Source organism: Nerophis lumbriciformis, linkage group LG02 (assembly GCF_033978685.3).
Source record: "Nerophis lumbriciformis linkage group LG02, RoL_Nlum_v2.1, whole genome shotgun sequence".
In the NCBI taxonomy this organism is placed as follows: Eukaryota; Metazoa; Chordata; class Actinopteri; order Syngnathiformes; family Syngnathidae; genus Nerophis; species Nerophis lumbriciformis.
This window is the reverse complement of record NC_084549.2, coordinates 6,557,501-6,582,500: the sequence shown is the minus strand read 5'-3', so window position 1 is coordinate 6,582,500 and position 25,000 is coordinate 6,557,501. Positions and strand designations below refer to the sequence as shown.

Below are 25,000 nucleotides of genomic sequence, written 5' to 3'. Positions count from 1 at the left end.
TAATGCATCCAGCGGGGCATCACAACAAAATTAGGCATAATAATGTGTTAATTCCACGACTGTATATATCGGTATCGGTTGATATCGGAATCGGTAATTAAGAGTTGGACAATATCGTGAATATCGGATATCTCTAGTTGTAATACACTTTTTCACCACTTGTAGCAGTAATGACAATTTCAAACAATCAGAAGAAGTCCGGAGCTAAAGTCGTAGATAAGTTTCATAAGCGCCAAAATGATGACTAAAGTGGCAAAGCTGTGTTATCATTTGCATTTTGATTTTATTGACTGTTGACGGAAGAAAGTTACATGTTATTATTTATTCATGTGGAATGTATTTATTTTAGCCTTATGTAATTGTATGTATATTTATTTTTCACCTGTTTTTGTGTCTTTTCTTTTGCAGTACACTCTTAGAAATAAGTGTTCTAAAAGGGTTCTTCTACAAGGGCTGAGGTTCTAACTGGAACCATTTGCTTCTGAAAAACCCTTTCCCGAAGAAAGGGTTTTTCAAGGGTTCTTGGTAACGCTAATGGTTCCAGTAAGAACCATTTTGATCCAGAGAACCCTTTAAAACCCCTTTTCTGAATAATTGGTTTTAAAAGGGTTCTCACTAACACTAAGGGTTCCAGTAAGAACTATTTTGATCCAGAGAACCGTTTTTGGAAGAAAGAGTTCTTCAGGGATTGTTGACAGCATGGGTAAGATCCTGTGTCACCAGGGACATACTTCCTGATAACATTTGCCAATAATGGTGCCTATCTTTAAATAAATGTTTTTCTCATTAAAATGTTTTGAATGTTTGTTCAATGTCAACATGATAAATGACCACAATATAATATGAACTAAACTGATCTGTAGAATACAATATGGTTCTTTATAGAACCCTCAGAAGACAAGACGGTTATCGGTGAAAACCTTTGAAAAGGGATGTTTTTAGAACCCCCTGTGTCAGGTCTAGATGAAACCCTTGAAACATGAAAGAGTTCTTTGTGAAACTCCCTGTGTGAGTTCTAGATGAAACCCTTGAAACATGAAAGGGTTCTTAGTGGAACTCCCTGCATAGGTTCTAGATGAAACCCTTGACAAACGAAAGGGTTCTTAGTGGAACTCCCTGTGTGGGTTCTAGATGAAACCCTTGAAATACGAAAGGGTTCTTAGTGGAACTCCCTGCGTGGGTTCTAGATGAAACCCTTGAAATATGAAAGGGTTCTTAGTGGAACTCCCTGCGTGGGTTCTAGATGAAAGTCTTGAAATACAAAAGGGTTCTTAGTGGAACTCCCTGTGTGGGTTCTAGATGAAACCCTTGAAATACGAAAGGGTTCTTAGTGGAACTCCCTGTGTGGGTTCTAGATGAAAGTCTTGAAATACAAAAGGGTTCTTAGTGGAACTCCCTGTGTGGGTTCTAGATGAAACCCTTGAAATACGAAAGGGTTCTTAGTGGAACTCCCTGCGTGGGTTCTTTGTAGAACCTCTCATGGGGGGTTCTGGGTGGAACCTTACACACACAGTTCTAGGTAGAACCCTCCAAAAGGGTTCCAGGTGGAACCTTTATAAAAAGGTTCTACCTGGAGCCAAAAAGGGTTCTCCTATGAGGACGAGCCGAAGAACCATATATGGTTCTACTTAGCACTTTTATTTCTAAGAGTGTATATTTGATCAAGTGGAATGCACTCCCAACAGGTGTAAAAGAAAGGGCATCTCTATCCTCCTTTGTCGATGACTGAAGTGATGATAACAACCAAACCTAACCCCCCCTCCACATCCCACACCCCGGATTGTAAATAATGTAAATAATTCAATGTATATACTCTGATGATTAACTTGTGTGATGACTGTATTATGATGATAGTATATATATGTATCATGAATCAATTTAAGTGGACCCCGACTTAAACAAGTTGAAAAACTTATTCGGGTGTTACCATTTAGTGGTCAATTGTACGGAATATGTACTTCATACTTGCCAACCCTCCCGGATTTTCCGGGAGACTCCCGAAATTCAGCGCCTCTCCCGAAAACCTCCCGGGACAAATTTTCTCCCGAAAATCTCCCGAAATTCAGGCGGACTAACCCACAACATAAACAGAATTCCTGCCCAATAACGTTATAACTGTAGAATGATGGAGGGCGAGTTCTTGGTTTCTTATGTGGGTTTATTGTTAGGCAGTTTCATTAACGTCCTCCCAGCGCGGCAACAACACACAACAACAGCAGTCAAGTTTTTGTCTACCGTAAAGCAGTTTGTCTGCCGTAAACAGCAATGTTGTGACACTCTTAAACAGGACAATACTGCCATCTAGTGCATTTGATGAAAGCACTTTTGTGCGTGCCACACAGCAAAGCATCAGAGAGGGTGTTCAGCATGGTTCGAAAAATAGTGACAGAGAATAGAACAAGGATGGACAATTCAACCCTTAACTAACTCAACAATGAGTAGATGAGTGTTATGTGTGTGTATATGTGTAAATAAATGAACACTGAAATTCAAGTATTTTTTATATATATATATATATATATATATATATATATATATATATATATATATATATATATATATATATATATATATATATATATATATATATATATATATATATAATAAAATATATATATAATAAAATAAATATATATATATTTTTATATATATATAGAATTCACTGAACGTCAAGTATTTCTTATATATATATATATATATATATATATATATATATATATATATATATATATATATGTCAGGACTTGATCTTGGGAGTTAGCTTTTCAATTTAATATATAAAAAAAAAGGGATAAATGAAAGCGCGCACAGTGGCGGATAATAAACTATGAAACCAAAAGACTATAGCAAAAAGTACAAATGAAAAGCACGCACAGTGGCGGAGAATAAACTATGAAAAACAAAAAGATTATAAACATGGAACAAAAACTTACTTGGCTTGGACAAAAAAAGGAGCAGCGTGAACATGGACATGAAACAATGGACAGAGCATAAATGTGGTGTGAGGTCGTCAGGCCGAACAACAGAAAATGAATGAACTTAAATACTATGGACATGACTAGTGAAAGCAGGTGCGTGACTCAAAACGTGAAACAGGTGCGTGACGTGACAGGTGAAAACTAATGGTTGCTATGGTGACCAGACAAGGGAGTGAAAAGACAGAAACTAAACAAAACATGACTTAAAACAAAACATGATAATACAGACATGACAATATATATATATATATATATTTATATAGGAAATACTTGACTTGGTGAATTCTAGCTGTAAATATACCCCTCCCCTTTTAGCCACGCCCCCAACCATGCCCCCGTCCCACCCCAACCACGCCCACCCCCACCCCCCCTCCCCCCACCTCCCGAAATCGGAGGTCTCAAGGTTGGCAAGTATGATGTACTTCACTGGTGCAATCTACTAATAAAAGTTTCAATCAATCAATCAATCAAACCTATCTTTGGGCACTTTCTCTCATTCCTCTTTGCATCGTCAGATTAGATGGGAAGTGTTGGTTTTCATCCAGGATGTCTCTGTACATTGCTGCATTCGTCTTAGTCTAGTCAGGGAGGTGACCAAGAACCCCATGGTCACTCTGTCAGAGCTGCAGCATTCCTCTGTGGAGCGAGGAGAACCTTCCAGAAGGACAATCCACCCATTGTGTGGCCGGACGGGAAGCCAGTTCTTAGTAAAAAAAAGTTTCCCAAAATGCACCTGAAAGACTCTCAGACCATGAGAAAACTAAATTCTCTGGTCTGATGAGACAAAGATCGAAGTCTTTGGCACGAAAAGAACACCATCCCTACAGTGTTGTTGTTGTCAGGATAGAGGGAAAGATGAATGCAGCAATGTACAGAGACATCCTGGATGAAAACCAAGGCTTCGCTTCCAGCCTGATGTTGGTGTGCCAGCTTTGAGGCATCGTACTCTAAAAGAACTTAATTACTGCCAAAGATGTGTCAACAAAGCATTGAGAAAGTGCTGTGATTTTATGGTGTTTTATTTTGAATAAATTGGATTAACAAAAAAAATTAAATTACGGGCTATTGTCTGTAGAATTTTGAGGACAAAATATAATTTATTCCAATGAATTTATTCCAATTTATTCCAAGTGAAGCGCTTTGTGGATGTATTGTACGTTCCCCTCGTTAGCAAACAAAGACAAACAAATAAAAAATGGAGCATTTTGTCTCCCGGCTCAACGTCTCCAGTCTGGTTTAGTTTTGCATTATCTGCAATGATTCCTGCCATGAGCAAATGTGGTTTCTAATTATAGTTAACCAAATAATCCCTCATTTGCTTGCAGCATTCACTTGTTTTGCATTTGATCTGCACGATGATACGTTCTGCGTGTTAGAGCCCCGTCCGGGTGTTGCAGATAAGCAAGTGGTGTCACTCTTGCGACAAAACGCTGAAAAGGATCCGTAGCGTCAATGTGCATGTTTTATTTTGGCAGTTTTGACAAGAGCCACCAATTGTAGCTCTTTAAATGGAAAGTAGGGCTGGGAAACTGTAAATAATCATAATATTAATAACAAAAATAGTGCAAAAGTATGGAAATGTAAACAGAGAGAAGCCTGGGAAGAACTATTTTCTGCAGGTTTTGTGCCAGGGCTGTGCTCTAAAGGGTGAGCGCGGCTAAGGTGGTGTGGTATGACGAGCGCCTTGCATAATCACTCCCACTGATAGTTTTTTGACGAAAATCTTTTTTTTTGTTTTAGTCATATTTTAGTCATCTATGTCGGTTTAGTTTTAGTCGACTAAACTCCTCAACATTTTAGCCCACTAAAATGACGGTACATTTTGTAAGACTAAAACGGGGTTCAGCAACCTGCAGCTCTTTAGCGCCGCCCTAGTGGCTCCCTGGAGCTTTTTAAAAAATGTATGAAAATAGAAAAAGATGGGGTGAAAAATATATTTTAGTTTTAATATGGTTTCTGACATCATAATTGTTAGAAATCCCACTGTTTATAATAAACATGATTCTCTGATGAGAGTATTTGGTGAGCGCCGTTTTGTCCTACTAATTGTGGCGGTCCTTGAACTCACCGTAGATTGTTCACATGTACAACTTTCTCCGACGCTGCCACAGAAAGACGTGTTTTATGCCACTCTTTCTTTGACTAATTTTGTCCACCAAACGTTTCATGCTGTGCATGAATGTAAAAAGGTGAGCTTTGTTGATGTCATTGACTTGTTGGAGTGCTAACCAGGCATATTTTGACAAAAACCTTCTTAATTGTTAAAAATCCCACTGTTTGTATTAAAAATACTTCACTGATGAGTATTTGGCGAGTGTGTCTTACTAATTTCAGTGGTCCCTGAACTCACCGTAGATTGTTCACATGTACAACTTTCTCCGACGCTGCCACAGAAAGACGTGTTTTATGCCACTCTTTCTTTGACTTATTTTGTCCACCAAACGTTTTATGCTGTGTATGAATGCAAAAAGGTGAGCTTTGTTGATGTCATTGACTTGTTGGAGGGCTAATCCGGCATATTTAGTCAGTGCATGACAAAAACCTTCTTTTGTCCTACTAATTTCAGCGGTCCTTGAACTCACCGTAGATTGTTTACAGCAGTAGTCAAAGTAGTTTTAGTCGTAGTTTTTTGACGAAAATCTGTTTTAGTTTTAGTCACATTTTAGTCATCTAAATTGATTTAGTTTTGCTCGACTAAATTCCTCAACATTCTAGTCCACTAAAATGACAGTAAATTGTGTTAGACTAAAACGGGGGTCTGCAACCTGCAGCTCTTTAGCGCCGCCCTAGTGGCTCCCTGGAGCTTTTTCAAAAATGTATAAAAATAGAAAAAGATGGGGTGAAAAATATATTTTAGTTTTAATATGGTTTCTGACATCATAATTGTTAGAAATCCCACTGTTTATAATAAACATGATTCTCTGATGAGAGTATTTGGTGAGCGTCGTTTTGTCCTACTAATTGTGGCGGTCCTTGAACTCACCGTAGATTGTTCACATGTACAACTTTCTCCGACGCTGCCACAGAAAGACGTGTTTTATGCCACTCTTTCTTTGACTCATTTTGTCCACCAAACGTTTTATGCTGTTGTTTACAGCAGTAGTCAAAGTAGTTTTAGTCGTAGTTTTTTGACGAAAATCTGTTTAAGTTTTAGTCATATTTTAGTCATCTCAATTGATTTAGTTTTGCTCGACTAAATTCCTCAACATTCTAGTCCACTAAAATTACAGTAAATTGTGTAAACTCACCGTAGATTGTTCACATGTACAACTTTCTCCGACGCTGCCACAGACAGACGTGTTTTATGCCACACTTTCTTTGACTCATTTTGTCCACCAAATGTTTTATGCTGTGCATGAATGCAAAAAGGTGAGCTTTGTTGATGTCATTGACTTGTTGGAGTGCTAATCAGGCATATTTAGTCAGTGCATGACCAAAACCTTCTTAATTGTTAAAAATCCCACTGTTTATATTAAATATGCTTCACTGATGAGTATTTGGCGAGCACCATTTTGTCCTACTAATTTCAGCAGTCCTTGAACTCACCGTAGTTTGTTTACAGCAGAAGTCAAAGTAGTTTTAGTCGTAGTTTTTTGACAAAAATCTGTTTTAGTTTTAGTCATATTTTAGTAATCTAAATTAATTTAGTTTTGCTCAACTAAATTCCTCAACATTCTAGTCCACTAAAATTACAGTAAATGTTGTTGGACTAAAACGGGGGTCTGCAACCTGCAGCTCTTTAGCGCCGCCCTAGTGGCTCCCTGGAGCTTTTTCAAAAATGTGTGAAAATGGAAGAAAATGAGGGGAAAAAATATTTTTTTTTGTTTTAATAAGGTTTCTGAAAGAGGACAAACATGACAAAAACCTTCTTAATTGTTAAAAATCCCACTGTTTGTATTAAAAATACTTCACTGGTGAGTATTTGGCGAGCACTCTTTTGTCCTACTAGATTTGGCGGTCCTTGAACTCACCGTAGATTGTTCACATGTACAACTTTCTCCGACGCTGCCACAGAAAGACGTGTTTTATGCCACACTTTCTTTGACTCATTTTGTCCACCAAATGTTTTATGCTGTGCGTGAATTCAAAAAGGTGAGCTTTGTTGATGTCATTGACTTGTTGGAGTGTTAATCGGGCATATTTAGTCAGTGCATGACAAAAACCTTTTTAATTGTTAAAAATCCCACTGGTTATGTTAAACATGCTTCACTGATGAGTATTTGGCGAGCACTGTTGTGTCCTACTAATTTCAGCGGTCCTTGAACTCACCGTAGTATGTTTACAGCAGTAGTTAAAGTAGTTTTAGTCATCGTTTTTTGACGAAAATCTGTTTTAGTTTTAGTCATATTTAAGTACTCTAAATTGATTTAGTTTTGCTCGACTAAATTCCTCAACATTCTAGTCCACTAAAATTACAGTAAATGTTGTTAGACTAAAACGGGGGTCTGCAACCTGCAGCTCTTTAGCGCCACCCTAGTGGATCCATGGAGCTTTTTCGAAAATGTGTGAAAATGGAAAAAAGTGAGGGGAAAAAATATATTTTTTATTTAATAAGGTTTCTGAGGGAGAACAAACATGACAAAAACCTTCTTAATTGTTAAAAATCCCACTGTTTATATTAAAAATACTTCACTGATGAGTATTTGACGAGCACTGTTGTGTCCTACTAATTTCAACGGTCCTTGAACTCACCGTAGTTTGTTTGCATGTACAACTTTCTCAGACGCTGCCACAGAGAGAAGTGTTTTATGCCACTCATTCTCGGTCTCATTTTGTCCACCAAACGTTTTATGCTGTGTGGTGAACTTTGTTGATATTATTGACTTGTGTGGAGTGCTAATCAGACATATTTGGTCACTGCATGACTGCAAGCTAATCGACGCTAACATGCTATTTAGGCTAGCTGTTTGTACGTATTGCATCATTTAATTCCTCTCTGTATACAATTTAGTTTTGCATGTCTGTGTCTTTTTATTTCCTATATGTTCAGTTTCTTTTATTCAGACATTGTGGGTATAATAGCTGTTCTTACCTCTAAATTGCATCTATTATGCCCAACCTTCTGAATAGAAACTGAGTAAACACTTGAGTTTTTGTGAGACGTTTTGGAACGGCTGACAAAACAAAACAAGGTTAAACGTTGAACCTTTTAACAAGTGCCAGTAGAAATAGCATTAATGTTCAATCAGACTGATTTATATTCCTTATGTAATCAAGTCTGAAAGTCAAATTTGCTTTGTCCTTTGTAAAAGGTTGTGGAAGTCAGACGCAATGACTCATGAGAGGTTTAATGAAGAGTAAAAGCGGCAGCGTTTAACATCCTGCCCGTCGTCACAACTGGCTGTTGAATACCTGCCAGATGAAACGTAACGATACGTTTATGGTAATAGGTCGGGGGTCTTCATGGAGCCTGTTTGCGGACATCGATGATCAGGGCTCTCGTTTTGAGGACTCCGAGTGAGATATTTTCATTTCGAAATATTTTATTAAGGCTGTTTTTTGACAAGCAATCCATTTATTCATCTCTATTTCGTATCCACTATCTGAAGTTACTGTGACGCCAATTGAATTGATACACGTTGTTGTATGTGGATGTGGTCTTGCATTCCGTTTTGTTGACGTTTCGAGTCAGTCCGTTTGCTACAACGTGGGCTACTATTGTGTTTAGGATTTTCTGTATTTATTTATTTTTAGTCTGTCAGCTAAATCGACACGCTATTCCAGCGTAATGATCAACGTTTTACGTAAGATCCTTTCACTGTAGAGGAGAACGCAACCTTGTCTAACCCCCCTTGGAATGGCTTTGAATTGACTGCATTCACCATCCATTCTTGTTCCCGGCACAGATTTCTTGTGGTCAGACGAAGCAATCAGGTCCTATTCAGGCTGTTATGACCGGGTCGCATGGTGATGCGGGGTTTGTTCTCCCAGGGTGCAAGCGGACGACTCCGGACAGGACTTGCAGGTAGGAACATGATTTAATAGTAAATTAACAAACAGAAAACAAACTGACGGAACAAGGTGCTGATCGCACCTGAAGCTAAGGCTACAATTTAGCACAGACTAGGGATCACTAGCAGGGGCTAGGAGACAGGCAAAACTAACGTAACAGTAGCGTGACGCAAATAAAGAAGCCAGACCGACTGACTGGCAAAGGCAGGCTTAAATAATGTCAGTGATTACAAACAGGTGCGCGTCCGGAGCACAAGAGGCAGGTGAAACTAATAAATAGCCATGGTAACTAAACTCAGGAGGTGCAAAAACAGGAACTAAACAGAATACACAAAACATGATCCGGACCACGGATCATGACACAGGCTCAACAAGAAGGCTCCGGTCTCTCGAATTTTGGATGGTAAGGAACAACAGGCATGTCCACTGTCTACCTTCACGGTAGAACAGCATTATAAATGTGTTTGGGAAGCAGCCCCAAAATATATCAGGCTCGCTGGTTTTCCAGTGACACCTGATTTGGACAACTCCAGACTGGGTGAGGAGGTCTCACCCGAGGAGGTGTGCAGGGCGATCAAAACGTGGGAATCTCTGACTTAATAGAACTCGTTAGGGTCAAAGAGTGGGACCCAAAAGGGGAGAAGTTGTCAGCTTTGTTCTCCGCCTTTCTGAGTGAAGGTCGGATACCCGCTAGCTTCAAAGTTAGTCGGACCACTCTCTTACCAAAATCGGATGATCCGAACAGCCTCAAAGATGCCCGCAACTGGAGACCCATCACGATCGGCTCTGTACTGACTCGCCTGTTGTCGGGACTATTGACTGAGAGATTACAGAGCATTTGCCATCTGAGTCCATTGCAAAAAGGTTTCACAGATAGTCCTGGGTGTTCCGAAAACCTTGCAATGCTCAAAGGCCTGATTGCAAACTGTATGAAGCGGAGAACGCCTCTGGCAGTGGTCTTTGAAGACCTCGCCAAGGCATTTGACTCAGTCTCGCATTATCTGATACTGGACGTCTTGGCGGCAAGACGTGTGAATATTAAACTACGCAGAGTCATAGGCAGTGTGACAACGATCAAAACTTCAGATGGTGAAACTAGACCTTTTAAGATTTTGAGCGGGGTCAAGCAGGGTGACCCGCTCTCCCCCTTACTGTTCAACTTGGCAATTGACCCATTGTTGGCAAGGCTTGAGCGCGATGGAAGGGGCTTCCAGATCGATGCCCATTATCTATCTGCGCTTGCTTTTGCTGATGATTTGGTCTTGGTTAGTGACTCTTGGGCTGGCATGGCTTTCAACATCGACATTCTTGAAAGCTTCCTAGAACAATCTGGCATGAGGGTTATTGCCAATAAATGTTGTGGTTTTATGGTGGGAAAACTACGTTCTGGGAAGATGGTGTGCAACCTGCAACCACGGACCGTTGAGGGGGTCCCTCTTCAAATGTTGAGGACTCCTCAGGTCTTTCCTATCAGTATTCAGCTCACTCTATATTGGGAAAAGTTTTGTTATACAGGTAAAAGCCAGTAAATTAGAATATTTTGAAAAACTTGATTTATTTCAGTAATTGCATTCAAAAGGTGTAACTTGTACATTATATTTATTCATTGCACACAGACTGATGCATTCAAATGTTTATTTCATTTAATTTTGATGATTTGAAGTGGCAACAAATGAAAATCCAAAATTCCGTGTGTCACAAAATTAGAATATTACTTAAGGCTAATACAAAAAAGGGATTTTTAGAAATGTTGGCCAACTGAAAAGTATGAAAATGAAAAATATGAGCATGTACAATACTCAATACTTGGTTGGAGCTCCTTTTGCCTCAATTACTGCGTTAATGCGGCGTGGCATGGAGTCGATGAGTTTCTGGCACTGCTCAGGTGTTATGAGAGCCCAGGTTGCTCTGATAGTGGCCTTCAACTCTTCTGCGTTTTTGGGTCTGGCATTCTGCATCTTCCTTTTCACAATACCCCACAGATTTTCTATGGGGCTAAGGTCAGGGGAGTTGGCGGGCCAATTTAGAACAGAAATACCATGGTCCGTAAACCAGGCACGGGTAGATTTTGCGCTGTGTGCAGGCGCCAAGTCCTGTTGGAACTTGAAATCTCCATCTCCATAGAGCAGGTCAGCAGCAGGAAGCATGAAGTGCTCTAAAACTTGCTGGTAGACGGCTGCGTTGACCCTGGATCTCAGGAAACAGAGTGGACCGACACCAGCAGATGACATGGCACCCCAAACCATCACTGATGGTGGAAACTTTACACTAGACTTCAGGCAACGTGGATCCTGTGCCTCTCCTGTCTTCCTCCAGACTCTGGGACCTCGATTTTCAAAGGAAATGCAAAATTTGCTTTCGTCAGAAAACATGACTTTGGACCACTCAGCAGCAGTCCAGCTGGTGTCGGTCCACTCTGTTTCCTGAGATCCAGGGTCAACGCAGCCGTCTACCAGCAAGTTTTAGAGCACTTCATGCTTCCTGCTGCTGACCTGCTCTATGGAGATGGAGATTTCAAGTTCCAACAGGACTTGGCGCCTGCACACAGCGCAAAATCTACCCGTGCCTGGTTTACGGACCATGGTATTTCTGTTCTAAATTGGCCCGCCAACTCCCCTGACCTTAGCCCCATAGAAAATCTGTGGGGTATTGTGAAAAGGAAGATGCAGAATGCCAGACCCAAAAACGCAGAAGAGTTGAAGGCCACTATCAGAGCAACCTGGGCTCTCATAACACCTGAGCAGTGCCAGAAACTCTTCGACTCCATGCCACGCCGCATTAACGCAGTAATTGAGGCAAAAGGAGCTCCAACCAAGTATTGAGTATTGTACATGCTCACATTTTTCATTTTCATACTTTTCAGTTGGCCAACATTTCTAAAAATCCCTTTTTTGTATTAGCCTTAAGTAATATTCTAATTTTGTGACACACGGAATTTTGGATTTTCATTTGTTGCCACTTCAAATCATCAAAATTAAATGAAATAAACATTTGAATGCATCAGTCTGTGTGCAATGAATAAATATAATGTACAAGTTACACCTTTTGAATGCAATTACTGAAATAAATCAAGTTTTTCAAAATATTCTAATTTACTGGCTTTTACCTGTATTTCACTTCATCAAATGCTTTGGAATAGTCTCTAAAACACAGGTATACACCCGCTTGCACTTCTATTGATCGTCCCATTAACATACCGAGTTTAAATATAGACTTTCTGGTGCCCTTGTGCGAAAGAAATTCGAATTGCGTGGCCGAAAGCTCTGGACGTATATTCTCTTCCTTGCTCTTGCATCAATACTCTTAAGAATAATGTTGGTGGTATGAATCACAAGACTAATCATCCTATGTCATCACTGTTGTTCCTGGTTTCTTTGGCAGAGTTATAAAAATCGATTTTTTTCACATCTGTAGGGATTTGTCTGTCGTCCTGATGTTAAACAATTTTGTCAGTTCTGATGTTCCAATTTCTTTGAGTGCTCCTATGACTTCTATTGGTATCTTATCTGGTCCAACCACTTTTCCCTGTTTCATTTTGGACATGGCATTTTTGACTTCATCTTCTGTTATGGGTGGGCCTTTCATGTTCTTCTTTCAAGTTGGAGGTGGGCCTCGGTTGTCATGGACTTAAATCTTCAATGTATTCTGACCATCTTGACAGAATGTCTTTCTTATCCTTCCTTTGATTTGATTTGATCCTGACTTTGAGGGGCCCTGTTTCTCGATGACTTCTTTGATCTTCTAGTATGTACTTGATGTCAGTGTCCTTGTGTTCCGTTTCTTCACATCGGGAGTTTGGCCACACTTCTTTAGCCTTGTTGCATTTCTTCTTTATAAGTTTATCCAGTTTGTTTGTACTCACTTTTGTGTTTGTGTCCATTAAATCAAACATTTCTTGAGTAATCCATTTTTTGTGTGGTTTACGTTTTTCATTATGTTTTATGTGTTTGTAAATCTGTGCAATATTTCAAATTTGTTTGACACTCACAAAGCAAAATTATCTCAAAAATCTTGGTCCTGTTCTTTTATATTCGTGGATGTTTTTGAGTCTCTCTTTCATGACTGATCTAACTGGGATGTGATCACTACCACGGTCCGCCTATGGGATGGACTTTGAATCGAGACTTGAGTTTTTGAACCGCTTTTTTGATTAATATAACATTGATTTGGTTTTTTTAAGTCTATTACCAGGGCTTTTCTATGTTCAACATCTCCTTGGATGTGTCATGACTTGGACTGTGGCTTGGTTTGTTCTCCCGTGGTGCAAATGAACTGGACTGGTCAAGGCTTGAAGGTGGGTACATGATTTATTTTAAACTATCAAAAAGGAATAAACAAAAAGCGCGCACAGTGGCGGAGAATAAAACTAGACTTTAAACACAAAACTTGCACATTGGCAGAAACTATGAACAATTAAACAAAACACTAACTGTGGCTTAACAAACAAAAACTTACTTGGCATGGAACCGGCATGAAAAAAAAGAGTAGCAAGGGTCATCAGGGTGTGGAGAGCGTGCAGGAGCATAAATGTGGTGATGTCGTCAGAACGAACAACAGAAAATGAATGAACTTAAATACTATGGACATGGTTAGTGAAAGCAGGTGCGTGACTCGAAACGTGAAACAGGTGCGTGACGTGACAGGTGAAAACTAATGGTTGCTATGGTGACAAGAGTGCACAATGAGTCCAAACGTGGAACAGGTGCGTGACGTGACAGGTGAAACTAATGGTTGCTATGGTGACAAAACAAAACAAAAGTGCACAAAAAGTCCAAAATTTAAACCGAACATTACTAAAACAAAACATGATCACACAGACATGACAGGATGAAAGTGTTGGTGATGATGAACTTGTTCTCTTGACACTACTATACCAGTTTTTCACCCCCTTCATCGATCTCTCCAATTCCAAAAAGGTCTACCATATTTTGGATGCATTCTTTCCCAACTTTTGAATTGAAGTCCTCCATTATAATCTTGATGTCCTGTGATTTAAGTTGTCTTTTTGCCCGTTCAAGGTCTTCATGGAATTTCTCGATATGTACCTTTTCTTGGTTAGTTTGTATGAGATCAATGTCAAAGGGTTTTCCTCTAAATTTAACAACAAGTACTTTGTAACTGTCCAGAAGACTTTCAATGCCTTCGAACATTTGGGATCCAAAATGACTCCAACTCTTCTTTGGTGTTTCTATCCTCCAGAGTATAAAATTGTGGGGTTATCCGATGTTATTTCACCTGCGCCTTTCCATCGTACTTCTGATAGTTCAAAAATGTTGATCTTCATTCTTGTGTGACATTATCTAGTTTGCCTTTCTGGTACATAGTTCTAACATTCCATGCGGCAATGTTGATGTTTTGCTCACATATACGTGAGAAATCCCTAACCTGGTTAGAGACCCCTTTAACGCTGTTGCTTGATCATCTTTAAGACTTTGGAACCATGATTTCCATCCCAAGAGTTACTTGTAGTAGTTTTCTATTGCTTTCTACATTCAGGAATATTCAATTAGATTGTTTTGGGGGCCACATATATCATACTTGCCAACCCTCCCGGATTTCCCGGGAGACTCCCGAAATTCAGCGCCTCTCCCGAAAACCTCACATTTTTTCCCGAAAATCTCCCGAAATTCAGGCGGAGCTGGAGGCCACGCCCCCTCCAGCTCCATGCGGACCTGAGTGACGTGTTGACAGCCTGTTCAAACGTCCGCTTTCCCACAATATAAACAGCTAATAATCGAGGGCGAGTTCTTGGTTTCTTATGTGGGTTTATTGTTAGGCAGTTTCATTAACGTCCTCCCAGCGCGGTAACAACACACAACAACAGCAGTCAAGTCTTCGTCTACCGTAAAGCAGTTTGTCTGCCGTAAACAGCAATGTTGTGACACTTTTAAACAGGACAATACTGCCATCTACTGTACATGCATATGTGACCCACCCATAATGTGTCACATTTTTGTGTTGATTTATTTATTTTGTTTTGTGGTTTGAATTCGTTTTTGGAGCTGTCATTACACATTTATCAGTATTCACATTGGTCAGTAGGGGGCAGTAGGGCGTTTCTTCCCAATTGAATGCTATCACCTGCAGACCGGAAGTGTCTTGTCATTCTGATGAGCGCGACCAGTCTGTGAACAATTGAAACGTCCTGTGTGCTTTTTCTTCCTGTATAACAGGTTAGTTTTGGTGAATCAACTCACTGAATAATATCCATGTGATCTTTGAAAGTTTAAGTACACATTCTGATGGTGGAGCCTAACTCTAAAGTGTTTGTGAGTTGTAGTTTGTATTTGTGAATGAATCCAGTGCACAGCTGCAGTAATCAATACAAAAAGGCGACGTGAGTGCGCAATGTTTATATAGGAACTTCTGATCCTAATTCAGACTCCCAAATTAGAGCTCCCGTTTTCTTATTGATTTTATAATGTATATTTGTATAATGTGTGTGTTCTGAAATAGTGACAGAGAATAGAACAAGGATGGACAATTCAACCCTTAACTCAACAATGAGTAGATGAGTGTTATGTGTGTGTATATGTGTAAATAAATGAACACTGAAATTCAAGTATTTATTTTATTTATTTATTTATTTATATATATATATATATATATATATATATATATATATATATATATATATATATATATATATATGTAATAAAATATATATATATATAGCTAGAATTCACTGAAAGTCAAGTATTTCTTATATATACATATATCTTAACCGCACCCCCCGCCCCACCCCCGACCACGCCCCCCACCTCCCGAAATCGGAGGTCTCAAGGTTGGCAAGTTTGACATATATTTGACAGGTGGGCCCAGACTTCTCCCTAAAATGTATCGACTACAGTAGACATTTGATTTTGGTATATTCATTTTGTCAAAGGTAGATATTAGATAGATTTTAGATGGATAGATATTTCTAAGGACCTTCTGTAAAATACAATAATCAAAGATCATCTCTGACAGCACAAGAATGGCAGTCTCTCACAAGTTTTTTTTAACTAAACTCGCGGGCCACAATTATGGAAAAAAAGAGGACATAAAATAGAACCTTGAGGAACACCACTTCTGTAACTAAAGAAGTGGAACAAATGACTAATGACTGCATTTGAAGTAAACAAGTACAGCAACAGTTGGTTAAAAAAATCACATTACAAGAAGAATGTCTAACTGCCAAAAAGGAGAGGACTTAAAGGAATGCCTTACCCGGTGAGGTAAATCACAGGTCTAGACCCCAGTGTTCTATGTTTGCTAGCAAGGGTAAAATGTCAATGCAAAGGATCTGCTAATGTGTTTACACCGGTCCAGGTTCCTCTATACCAGGGATGTCAAACTTGCGGGCCGGATCAGGTTCACTCCGGATCGCGAGATTAGTTTGTTTAATGTAAAATTGAGCTGCATTTTTTAAATAAACTATCTGTTCTAAATGTGTCGCAATAGCAATTCTGTCAGGCAAGCAAACAGTATAAACCGGAGCAAGCAAGTATACCAAGCAAGAGCTTCGCTGCAAAGCAAAGCTGCGACTCCTCCTCCTCGACCCAATGTAAAACAAACAGGAGTAAAATAAACAATTGGTAAAACCACTTAAAATTAGTGTCTTCTTTGCAAATTTAAAGAAAGTGAACAATGTCTGATTTACTGCAACACTGTCAATCTTTTAAGTTTTTATTTTTGGTTTGTTGAAATTGTTCACACATTGCACAGCATATATATATATATATATATATACACACACACACAAACACATATATATACATATATATACAGATATACATACATACATATACACATATATGTGTATATATATACACATATATATGTGTATATATAGACATATATATGTGTATATGTATATATATATATATATATATATATATATATATATATATACATATGCACATACAGTATATATAAGCACATATACACATATATATACATATGCACACATATATGCACATATATATATATATATGTATGTATATATATATAAATATATATATACACGTGTATATATACATATGCACATATATATATGCACATATATATAGATATATATACATATACACGTATATATACATATGCACATATATATGCACATATATAGATATATATACATATGCACATAAATATGCACATATATATAGATATATATACACTTACACATATATACATATACACATATATATGTATATTTATATATATATACATTTTTATATATATACACACACACACATATATATATGTGTATGTATATACACATATATATGTGTATATGTATATATGTATTTTTTGTGTGTATATGTAGATATATATATACTGTATATATATATATATTTATACATATACATATATATGTGTATATGTATATGTATATGTATATATATAGATAGATATATATATATATGTATGTATGTATGTATGTATGTATGTATGTATGTATGTATGTATGTATGTATGTATGTATGTATGTATGTATATATATATATATATATATATATATATATATATATATATATATATATATATATATTTATATATGTATGTATGTAGTATGTATATATATGTATGTATGTATATATTATCAGAACATTATCAGAACATAATTGCTTATCTTCTGATCTCTCACTTATTGTATTTTATTGGGGCGGTATAGCTCGGTTGGTAGAGCGGCCGTGCCAGCAACTTGAGAGTTCCAGGTTCGATCCCCGCTTCCGCCATCCTAGTCACTGCCGATGTGTCCTTGGGCAAGACACTTTACCCACCTGGTTTAAATGTAAATTAGATATTGGGTTTCACTATGTAAAATCGCTTTGTGTCACTAGAGAAAAAGCGCTATATAAATATAATTCACATTCACATATATATATATATATATATATATATTCACAGTGCCATCCCACTACAACTAAGCTTGTGCCACATCCAATTAGGCATGAGTATTGAGACAGTGACTGAAAATCAGTAAAACAGGCGTTTATTTCAGAAGAGTTTTTCGGAATTTGCTGCAAAAAACTGTCCCAAGTTTTGAACTGAGCTTGGTGTCATTCTGGGGCCACTAGTTGAATAGCAGCCCTAGGATATGTTGTTGTTGTTGTTTTTTTAATAGTTCAAGTAGATACATCTGGTTCTATGTTTGCCCATAGATCCACTAAAAAACAACGTCAGCACAAATTAAGGCTCCAGGAAATGTGGCTGGGATGAAAAGATCAATATCGGCATTCTCCAAAGTATGTCATTGACCTTTCAGAGTAATATCATTTTACAAGACTCCGGCTTATTGCTTCTTGCTTTGCACGCCCATTGCTCAGCTCGTGTGGAAGAAAAGTACACAGGGGGAAGATGCTAACGCTTCAATTTGGATGACGGATCCATACCCGTCACTACCCTATAAAACTGTCAGACATTTTTGGAGGGGAAGAAATGCAATGACATTTCTGAAAATGGCCAGTGAGAGATCAGAAGATAACCAATTATGTTCCGATGATAAGATCAGACGAATCTATAGGAACAAAAGTTATTACCTTGTCAAAAGTGATGGACAAGCTTCATAAGGGCATACTTGCCAACCCTCCCGGATTTTCCGGGAGACTCCCGAAATTCAACGCCTCTCCCTAAAACCTCCCGGGACAAATTTTCTCCCGAAAATCTCCCGAAATTCAGGCGGAGCTGGAAGCCACGCCCCCTCCAGCTCCATGCGGACCTGAGTGACGTGTCGACAGCCTGTATTCACGTCCGCTTTCCCACAATATAAACAGCGTGCCTGCCCAAACACGTTATAACTGTAGAATGATGGAGGGCGAGTTCTTGGTTTCTTATGTGGGTTTGTTGTTAGGCAGTTTCATTAACGTCCTCCCAGCGCGGCAACAACACACAACAACAGCAGTCATGTTTTATTCTACGTTAAGCAGTTCGTCTGCCGTAAACAGCAATGTTGTTGTAATATATTGAGTTGGAGGCAATAACCAGGCGAGGTGATGAAGTACGTCTCTTTACTGTAGACTTCAGAACAGACTCACACACTTGACGTCAGGTGCGCAACACCACGTAAATCGTTGGCCAACCAAAAAGTGACCCCAGTACGCTATAGCCAACATTCACCAGGAGATGGCAACAGACAAACATAGATCACTCTATTACATTCCTCCCCTTTTAGAAATGTAGAAGTTACTCAAAATAAATAAACAACCCAACCAGAAAATGGAACAGCTCAATTAAAAAACTGTACTTAAGCCACATTCTTTTTTCTTTTTTTTTAGTACTGAACTCTTAACCCTCATTTTTAAACAATAACATGCTTATTATACAAACAGTATTTGTACATCTTTAATACAGATTTTTATACTGTCTTCAGAGATTCCGTTTTTTTGGTGGTACTCGAAACCTTTCTAAGTACCTGCGAAAGGGTGTTCAGCATGGTTAGAAAAATAGTGACAGAGAATAGAACAAGGATGGACAATTCAACCCTTAACTCAACAATGAGTAGATGAGTGTTATGTGTGTGTATACGTGTAAATAAATGAACACTGAAATTCAAGTATTTATTTTATTTATATATATATATATATATATATATATATATATATATATATATATATATATATATATATATATATATATATATATATATATTTATATATATATATATATTTATATATTTATATATATATATATATATATATATATATATATATAATTTATATATATATAGCTAGAATTCACTGAAAGTCAAGTATTTCTTACATACATACATATATATATATATATATATATATATATATATATATATATATATATATATATATATATATATATATATATATATATATATATATATATATTCCTCAATCTGATTGACAAACACTTTCCCAAAGACAACACCCTAAGAAAAGTATTCAACAAGAACAACATTAAATTGAGCTACAGCTGCATGAACAATATACGACAAATCATCTCAAACCACAACAAAACAATTGCAAATGAGCCGTCGGCCCTCAGACAGAGCGACTCCAAAACCAACAAAGGATGTAATTGTCGAAAGAAACCTGATTGCCCTCTCAACGGGGGGTGCTTACAAACATCAGTTGTCTACCAATCTAAGGTAATACGCAAGGACATTAACACATCCGACACATATGTAGGATTAACCGAGGGAGAATTCAAAACCAGATGGAACAATCACAAGGCTTCTTTCAGGAACAAAAACCTGCGAAATACCACGGAACTCAGCAAACACATTTGGGACCTCAAAGACAATAATGTTGAATATTCAATAACATGGCAAATTCTTGCATCCAGCACACCTTACAATAGTGGTAATAAAAGATGCAACCTATGCTTGAAAGAGAAACTGTTTATTATTTACCGTCCAGACCTGTCATCCCTCAACAAGCGCAGCGAAATTGTAACAACATGCCGCCATAGACGGAAACACCTCCTAGGTAACACATGAGCCAATCACCACGCTCCTAGGCCAGCCTGTACCCACCCACTCTGTGCCCTATATAAACCATGGTATGCGAATGCTCCCATTAAAATCTCCTGACGATTGAGGGTACCCCCCCTCATGAAACAGGCCTGTAGAGATGAAATAGTCTTGTGATTTTTTTCCCACACATACATATATATATATATATATATATATATATATATATATATATATATGAAATACTTGACATGGTGAAATCTAGCTGTAAATATACTCCTCCCCTCTTATCCACGCACCCAACCACGCCCCCGCCCCACCCCGACCACGCCCCCCACCTCCCGAAATCGGAGGTCTCAAGGTTGGCAAGTATGCATAAGGGTGTAACAGTACGCTTCAGTGCGTACTTCAGAATTGAGGCCACGTAGATAATTCTACAAATAATAACATTCTCGAATGAAAAATATCGTCCAAAATGTACCGTATTTTTCAGACTATAAGGCGCACTTAAAATCCTTTCATTTTCTCACAAATCGACAGTGCGCCTTATAACGCCTTACATTTACATAAAAAAAATCATAATAATATGACTCCTTTAATGCGCCTTAAAATCCAGTGCGCCTTTTGTATGAAAATAGACCTGACTAGAACCGTTCATCAGCAGTGCGCCTTATAATCCGGTGCGCCCTATGGTCCGGAAAATACGGTAGCTTATTTTGCGAGCGTACTTGAGTCACTTAAGTCTGAGATTTTTCGTCGTGTTTGGTCGTACCAAAATCGAAGATACTTTGGGAAAATTTTCACTGAAAACCATACTTGCCAACCCTCCCGGATTTTCCGGGAGACTCCCGAAATTCAGCGCCTCTCCCGAAAACCTCCCGGGACAAATTTTCTCCCGAAAATCTCCCGAAATTCAGGCGGACTCAGGTCCTCCACAATATAAAAAAGCATATCTGCCCAATCACGTTATAACTGTAGAATGATGGAGGGCGAGTTCTTGGTTTCTTATGTGGGTTTATTGTTAGGCAGTTTCATTAACGTCCTCCCAGCGCGGTAACAACACACAACAACAGCAGTCACTTTTTTGTATACCGTAAAGCAGTTCGTCTGCCGTAAACAGCAATGTTGTGACACTCTTAAACAGGACAATACTGCCATCTAGTGCATTTGATGAAAGCACTTTTGTGCGTGCCACACAGCATTGCATCATCAGTGAGGGTGTTCAGCATGCTTAGAAAAATAGTGACAAATAGAACAAGGATGGACAATTCAACCCTTAACTCAACAATGAGTAGATGAGTGTTATGTGTAGATGAGTGTTATGTGTGTGTATATGTGTATGTGTATTTATTTTATATATATATATATATATATATATATATATATATATATATATATATATATATATATATATATATATATATATCCATCCATTTTCTACCGCTTATTCCCTTTGGGGTCGCGGGGGCGCTGGAGCCTATCTCAGCTGCACATGGGCGGAAGGCGGGGTACACCCTGGACAAGTCGCCACCTCATCGCAGGGCCATCACGGATAGACAGACAACATTCACACTCACATTCACACACTAGGGCCCATTTAGTGTTGCCAATCAACCTATCCCCAGGTGCATGTCTTTGGAGGTGGGAGGAAGCCGGAGTACCCGGAGGGAACCCACGCAGTCACGGGGAGAACATGCAAACTCCACACAGAAAGATCCCGAGCCCGGGATTGAACCCAAGACTACTCAGGACCTTCGTATTGTGAGGCAGACGCACTAACCCCTCTACCACCGTGCTGCCCCTGTAGTTTCAATAAACCATAATTAATAAATTATATATATATATATATATATATATATATATATATATATATATATATATATATATATATATATATATATATATAATAAAATATATATATATATAATAAAATAAATATATATATCTATACACATATATATATATATATATGTATATATATATATATATAAATAATAAAATATATATATATAATAAAATATCCATACATATATATATATATATATATATATATATATATATATATATGTATGTGTGGGAAAAAAATCACAAGACTATTTCATCTCTATAGGCCTGTTTCATGAGGGGTTCCCTCAATCATCAGGAGATTTAAATGGGAGCATTCACATACCATGGTTTATATAGGGCACAGAGTGGGTGGGTACAGGCTGGCGTAGGGGCGTGGTGATTGGCTCATGTGTTACCTAGGAGGTGTTTCCTTCTGTGGCGGCACGCTGATACAATTTCGCTGCGCTTGTTGAGGGATGACAGGTCTGGACGGTATATAATAAACAGTTTCTCTTTCAAGCATAGGTTGCTTCTTTTATTACCACTATTGTAAGGTGTGCTGGATGCAAGAATTTGCCATGTTATTGAATATTCAACATTATTGTCTTTGAGGTCCCAAATGTGTTTGCTGAGTTCTGTGGTATTCCGCAGGTTTTGGTTCCTGAAAGAAGCCTTGTGATTGTTCCATCTGGTTTTAAACCATATATATATATATATATATATATATATATATATATATATATATATATATATATATATATATATATATATATATATATATATATATATATATATATATATAGCTAGAATTCACTGAACATCAAGTATTTCATATATATATATATATATATATATATATATATATATATATATATATATATATATATATATATATATATATGAAATACTTGACTTGGTGAATTCTAGCTGTAAATATACTCCTCCCCTTTTAGCCACGCCCCCGACCACGCCCCCGCCCCACCCCGACCACGCCCACCCACACCCCCCTCCCCCCACCTCCCGAAATCGGAGGTCTCAAGGTTGGCAAGTATGCTGAAAACCGAATCATAGGAAAAAGTTGGTAATCATTATTTCACGAGCATGTACAAACCCCGTTTCCATATGAGTTGGGAAATTGTGTTAGATGTAAATATAAACGGAATACAATGATTTGCAAATCATTTTCAACCCATATTCAGTTGAATATGGGACAAAGACAACATATTTGATGTTCAAACTCATAAACGTTTATTTTTTTTGCAAATAATCATTAAATTTAGAATTTGATGCCAGCAACACGTGACAAAGAAGTTGGGAAAGGTGGCAATAAATACTGATAAAGTTGAGGAATGCTCATCAAACACTTATTTGGAACATCCCACAGGTGTGCAGGCAAATTGGGAACAGGTGGGTGCCATGATTGGGTATAAAAACAGCTTCCCAAAAAATGCTCAGTCTTTCACAAGAAAGGATGGGACGAGGGTCAACACTTTGTCCACAACTGCGTGAGCAAATAGTCAAACAGTTTAAGAACAACGTTTCTCAAAGTGCAATTGCAAGAAATTGAGGGATTTCAACATCTACGGTCCATAATATCATCAAAAGGTTCAGAGAATCTGGAGAAATCACTGCACGTAAGCGGCATGGCCGGAAACCAACATTGAATGACCGTGACCTTCAATCCCTCAGATGGCACTGTATCAAAAACCGACATCAATCTCTAAAGGATATCACCACATGGGCTCAGGAACACTTCAGAAAACCACTGTCACCAAATACAGTTGGTCGCTACATCTGTAAGTGCAAGTTAAAGCTCTACTATGCAAAGCGAAAGCCATTTATCAACAACACCCAGAAACGCCGCCGGCTTCTCTGGGCCCGATATCATCTAAGATGGACTCATGCAAAGTGGAAAAGTGTTCCGTGGTCTGACGAGTCCACATTTCCAAATTGTTTTTGGAAATATTCGACATCGTGTCATCCGGACCAAAGGGGAAGCGAACCATCCAGACTGTTATCGACGCAAAGTTGAAAAGCCAGCATGTGTGATGGTATGAGGGTGCATTAGTGCCCAAGGCATGGGTAACTTACACATCTGTGAAGGCACCATTAATGCTGAAAGGTACATACAGGTTTTGGAACAACATATGCTGCCATCTAAGCGCCGTCTTTTATTTCAGCAAGACAATGCCAAGCCACATTCAGCATGTGTTACAACAGCGTGGCTTTGTAAAAAAAAAAGTGCGGGTACTTTCTTGGCCCGCCTGCAGTCCAGACCTGTCTCCCATCGAAAATGTGTTGCGCATTATGAAGCGTAAAATACGACTGTTGAACGACTGAAGCTCTACATAAAACAAGAATGGGAAAGAACTCCACTTTCAAAGCTTCAACAATTAGTTTCCTCAGTTCCCAAACGTTTATTGAGTGTTGTTAAAAGGAAAGGCCATGTAACACAGTGGTGAACATGCCCTTTCCCAACTACTTTGGCACGTGTTGCAGCCATGAAATTCTAAGTTAATTATTATTTGCAAAATGAGTTTAAACATCAAATATGTTGTCTTTGTCGTGCATTCAATTGAATATGGGTTGAAAATGATTTGCAAATCCGTTTATATTTACATCTAACACAATTTCCCAACTCATATGGAAACGGGGTTTGTAGATTGTAGTGTAGAAAGTGTGTACTTTGCACATGTGCGCCATCAATGGTACGGTGCGGACATTTTGGAAAGAGAAACATTTCATTATAATAAAACGCCAGCTTTTTTTTACCTTCCATGACGTAGACCAAGGAACCCACATCGCCCTCCTTGATGAT

The 25,000-nt window shown here is 38.3% G+C and overlaps 1 protein-coding gene across 3 annotated transcripts in view; it reads right to left on the bottom strand.

Moving 5' to 3' along the window:
- LOC133580131 (cGMP-dependent protein kinase 1) overlaps positions 1–25,000 on the bottom strand; it is a 441,177-nt gene that overhangs the window by 344,662 nt on the left and 71,515 nt on the right. For all 3 annotated transcript variants that reach the window (XM_061934558.1, XM_061934398.1, XM_061934477.1), the window contains exon 2: positions 24,955–25,000. This exon is cut by the window's right edge and continues 121 nt beyond it. In XM_061934558.1, the coding sequence (XP_061790542.1) occupies positions 24,955–25,000 (46 nt within the window). The remainder of the gene's footprint in view (positions 1–24,954) is intronic.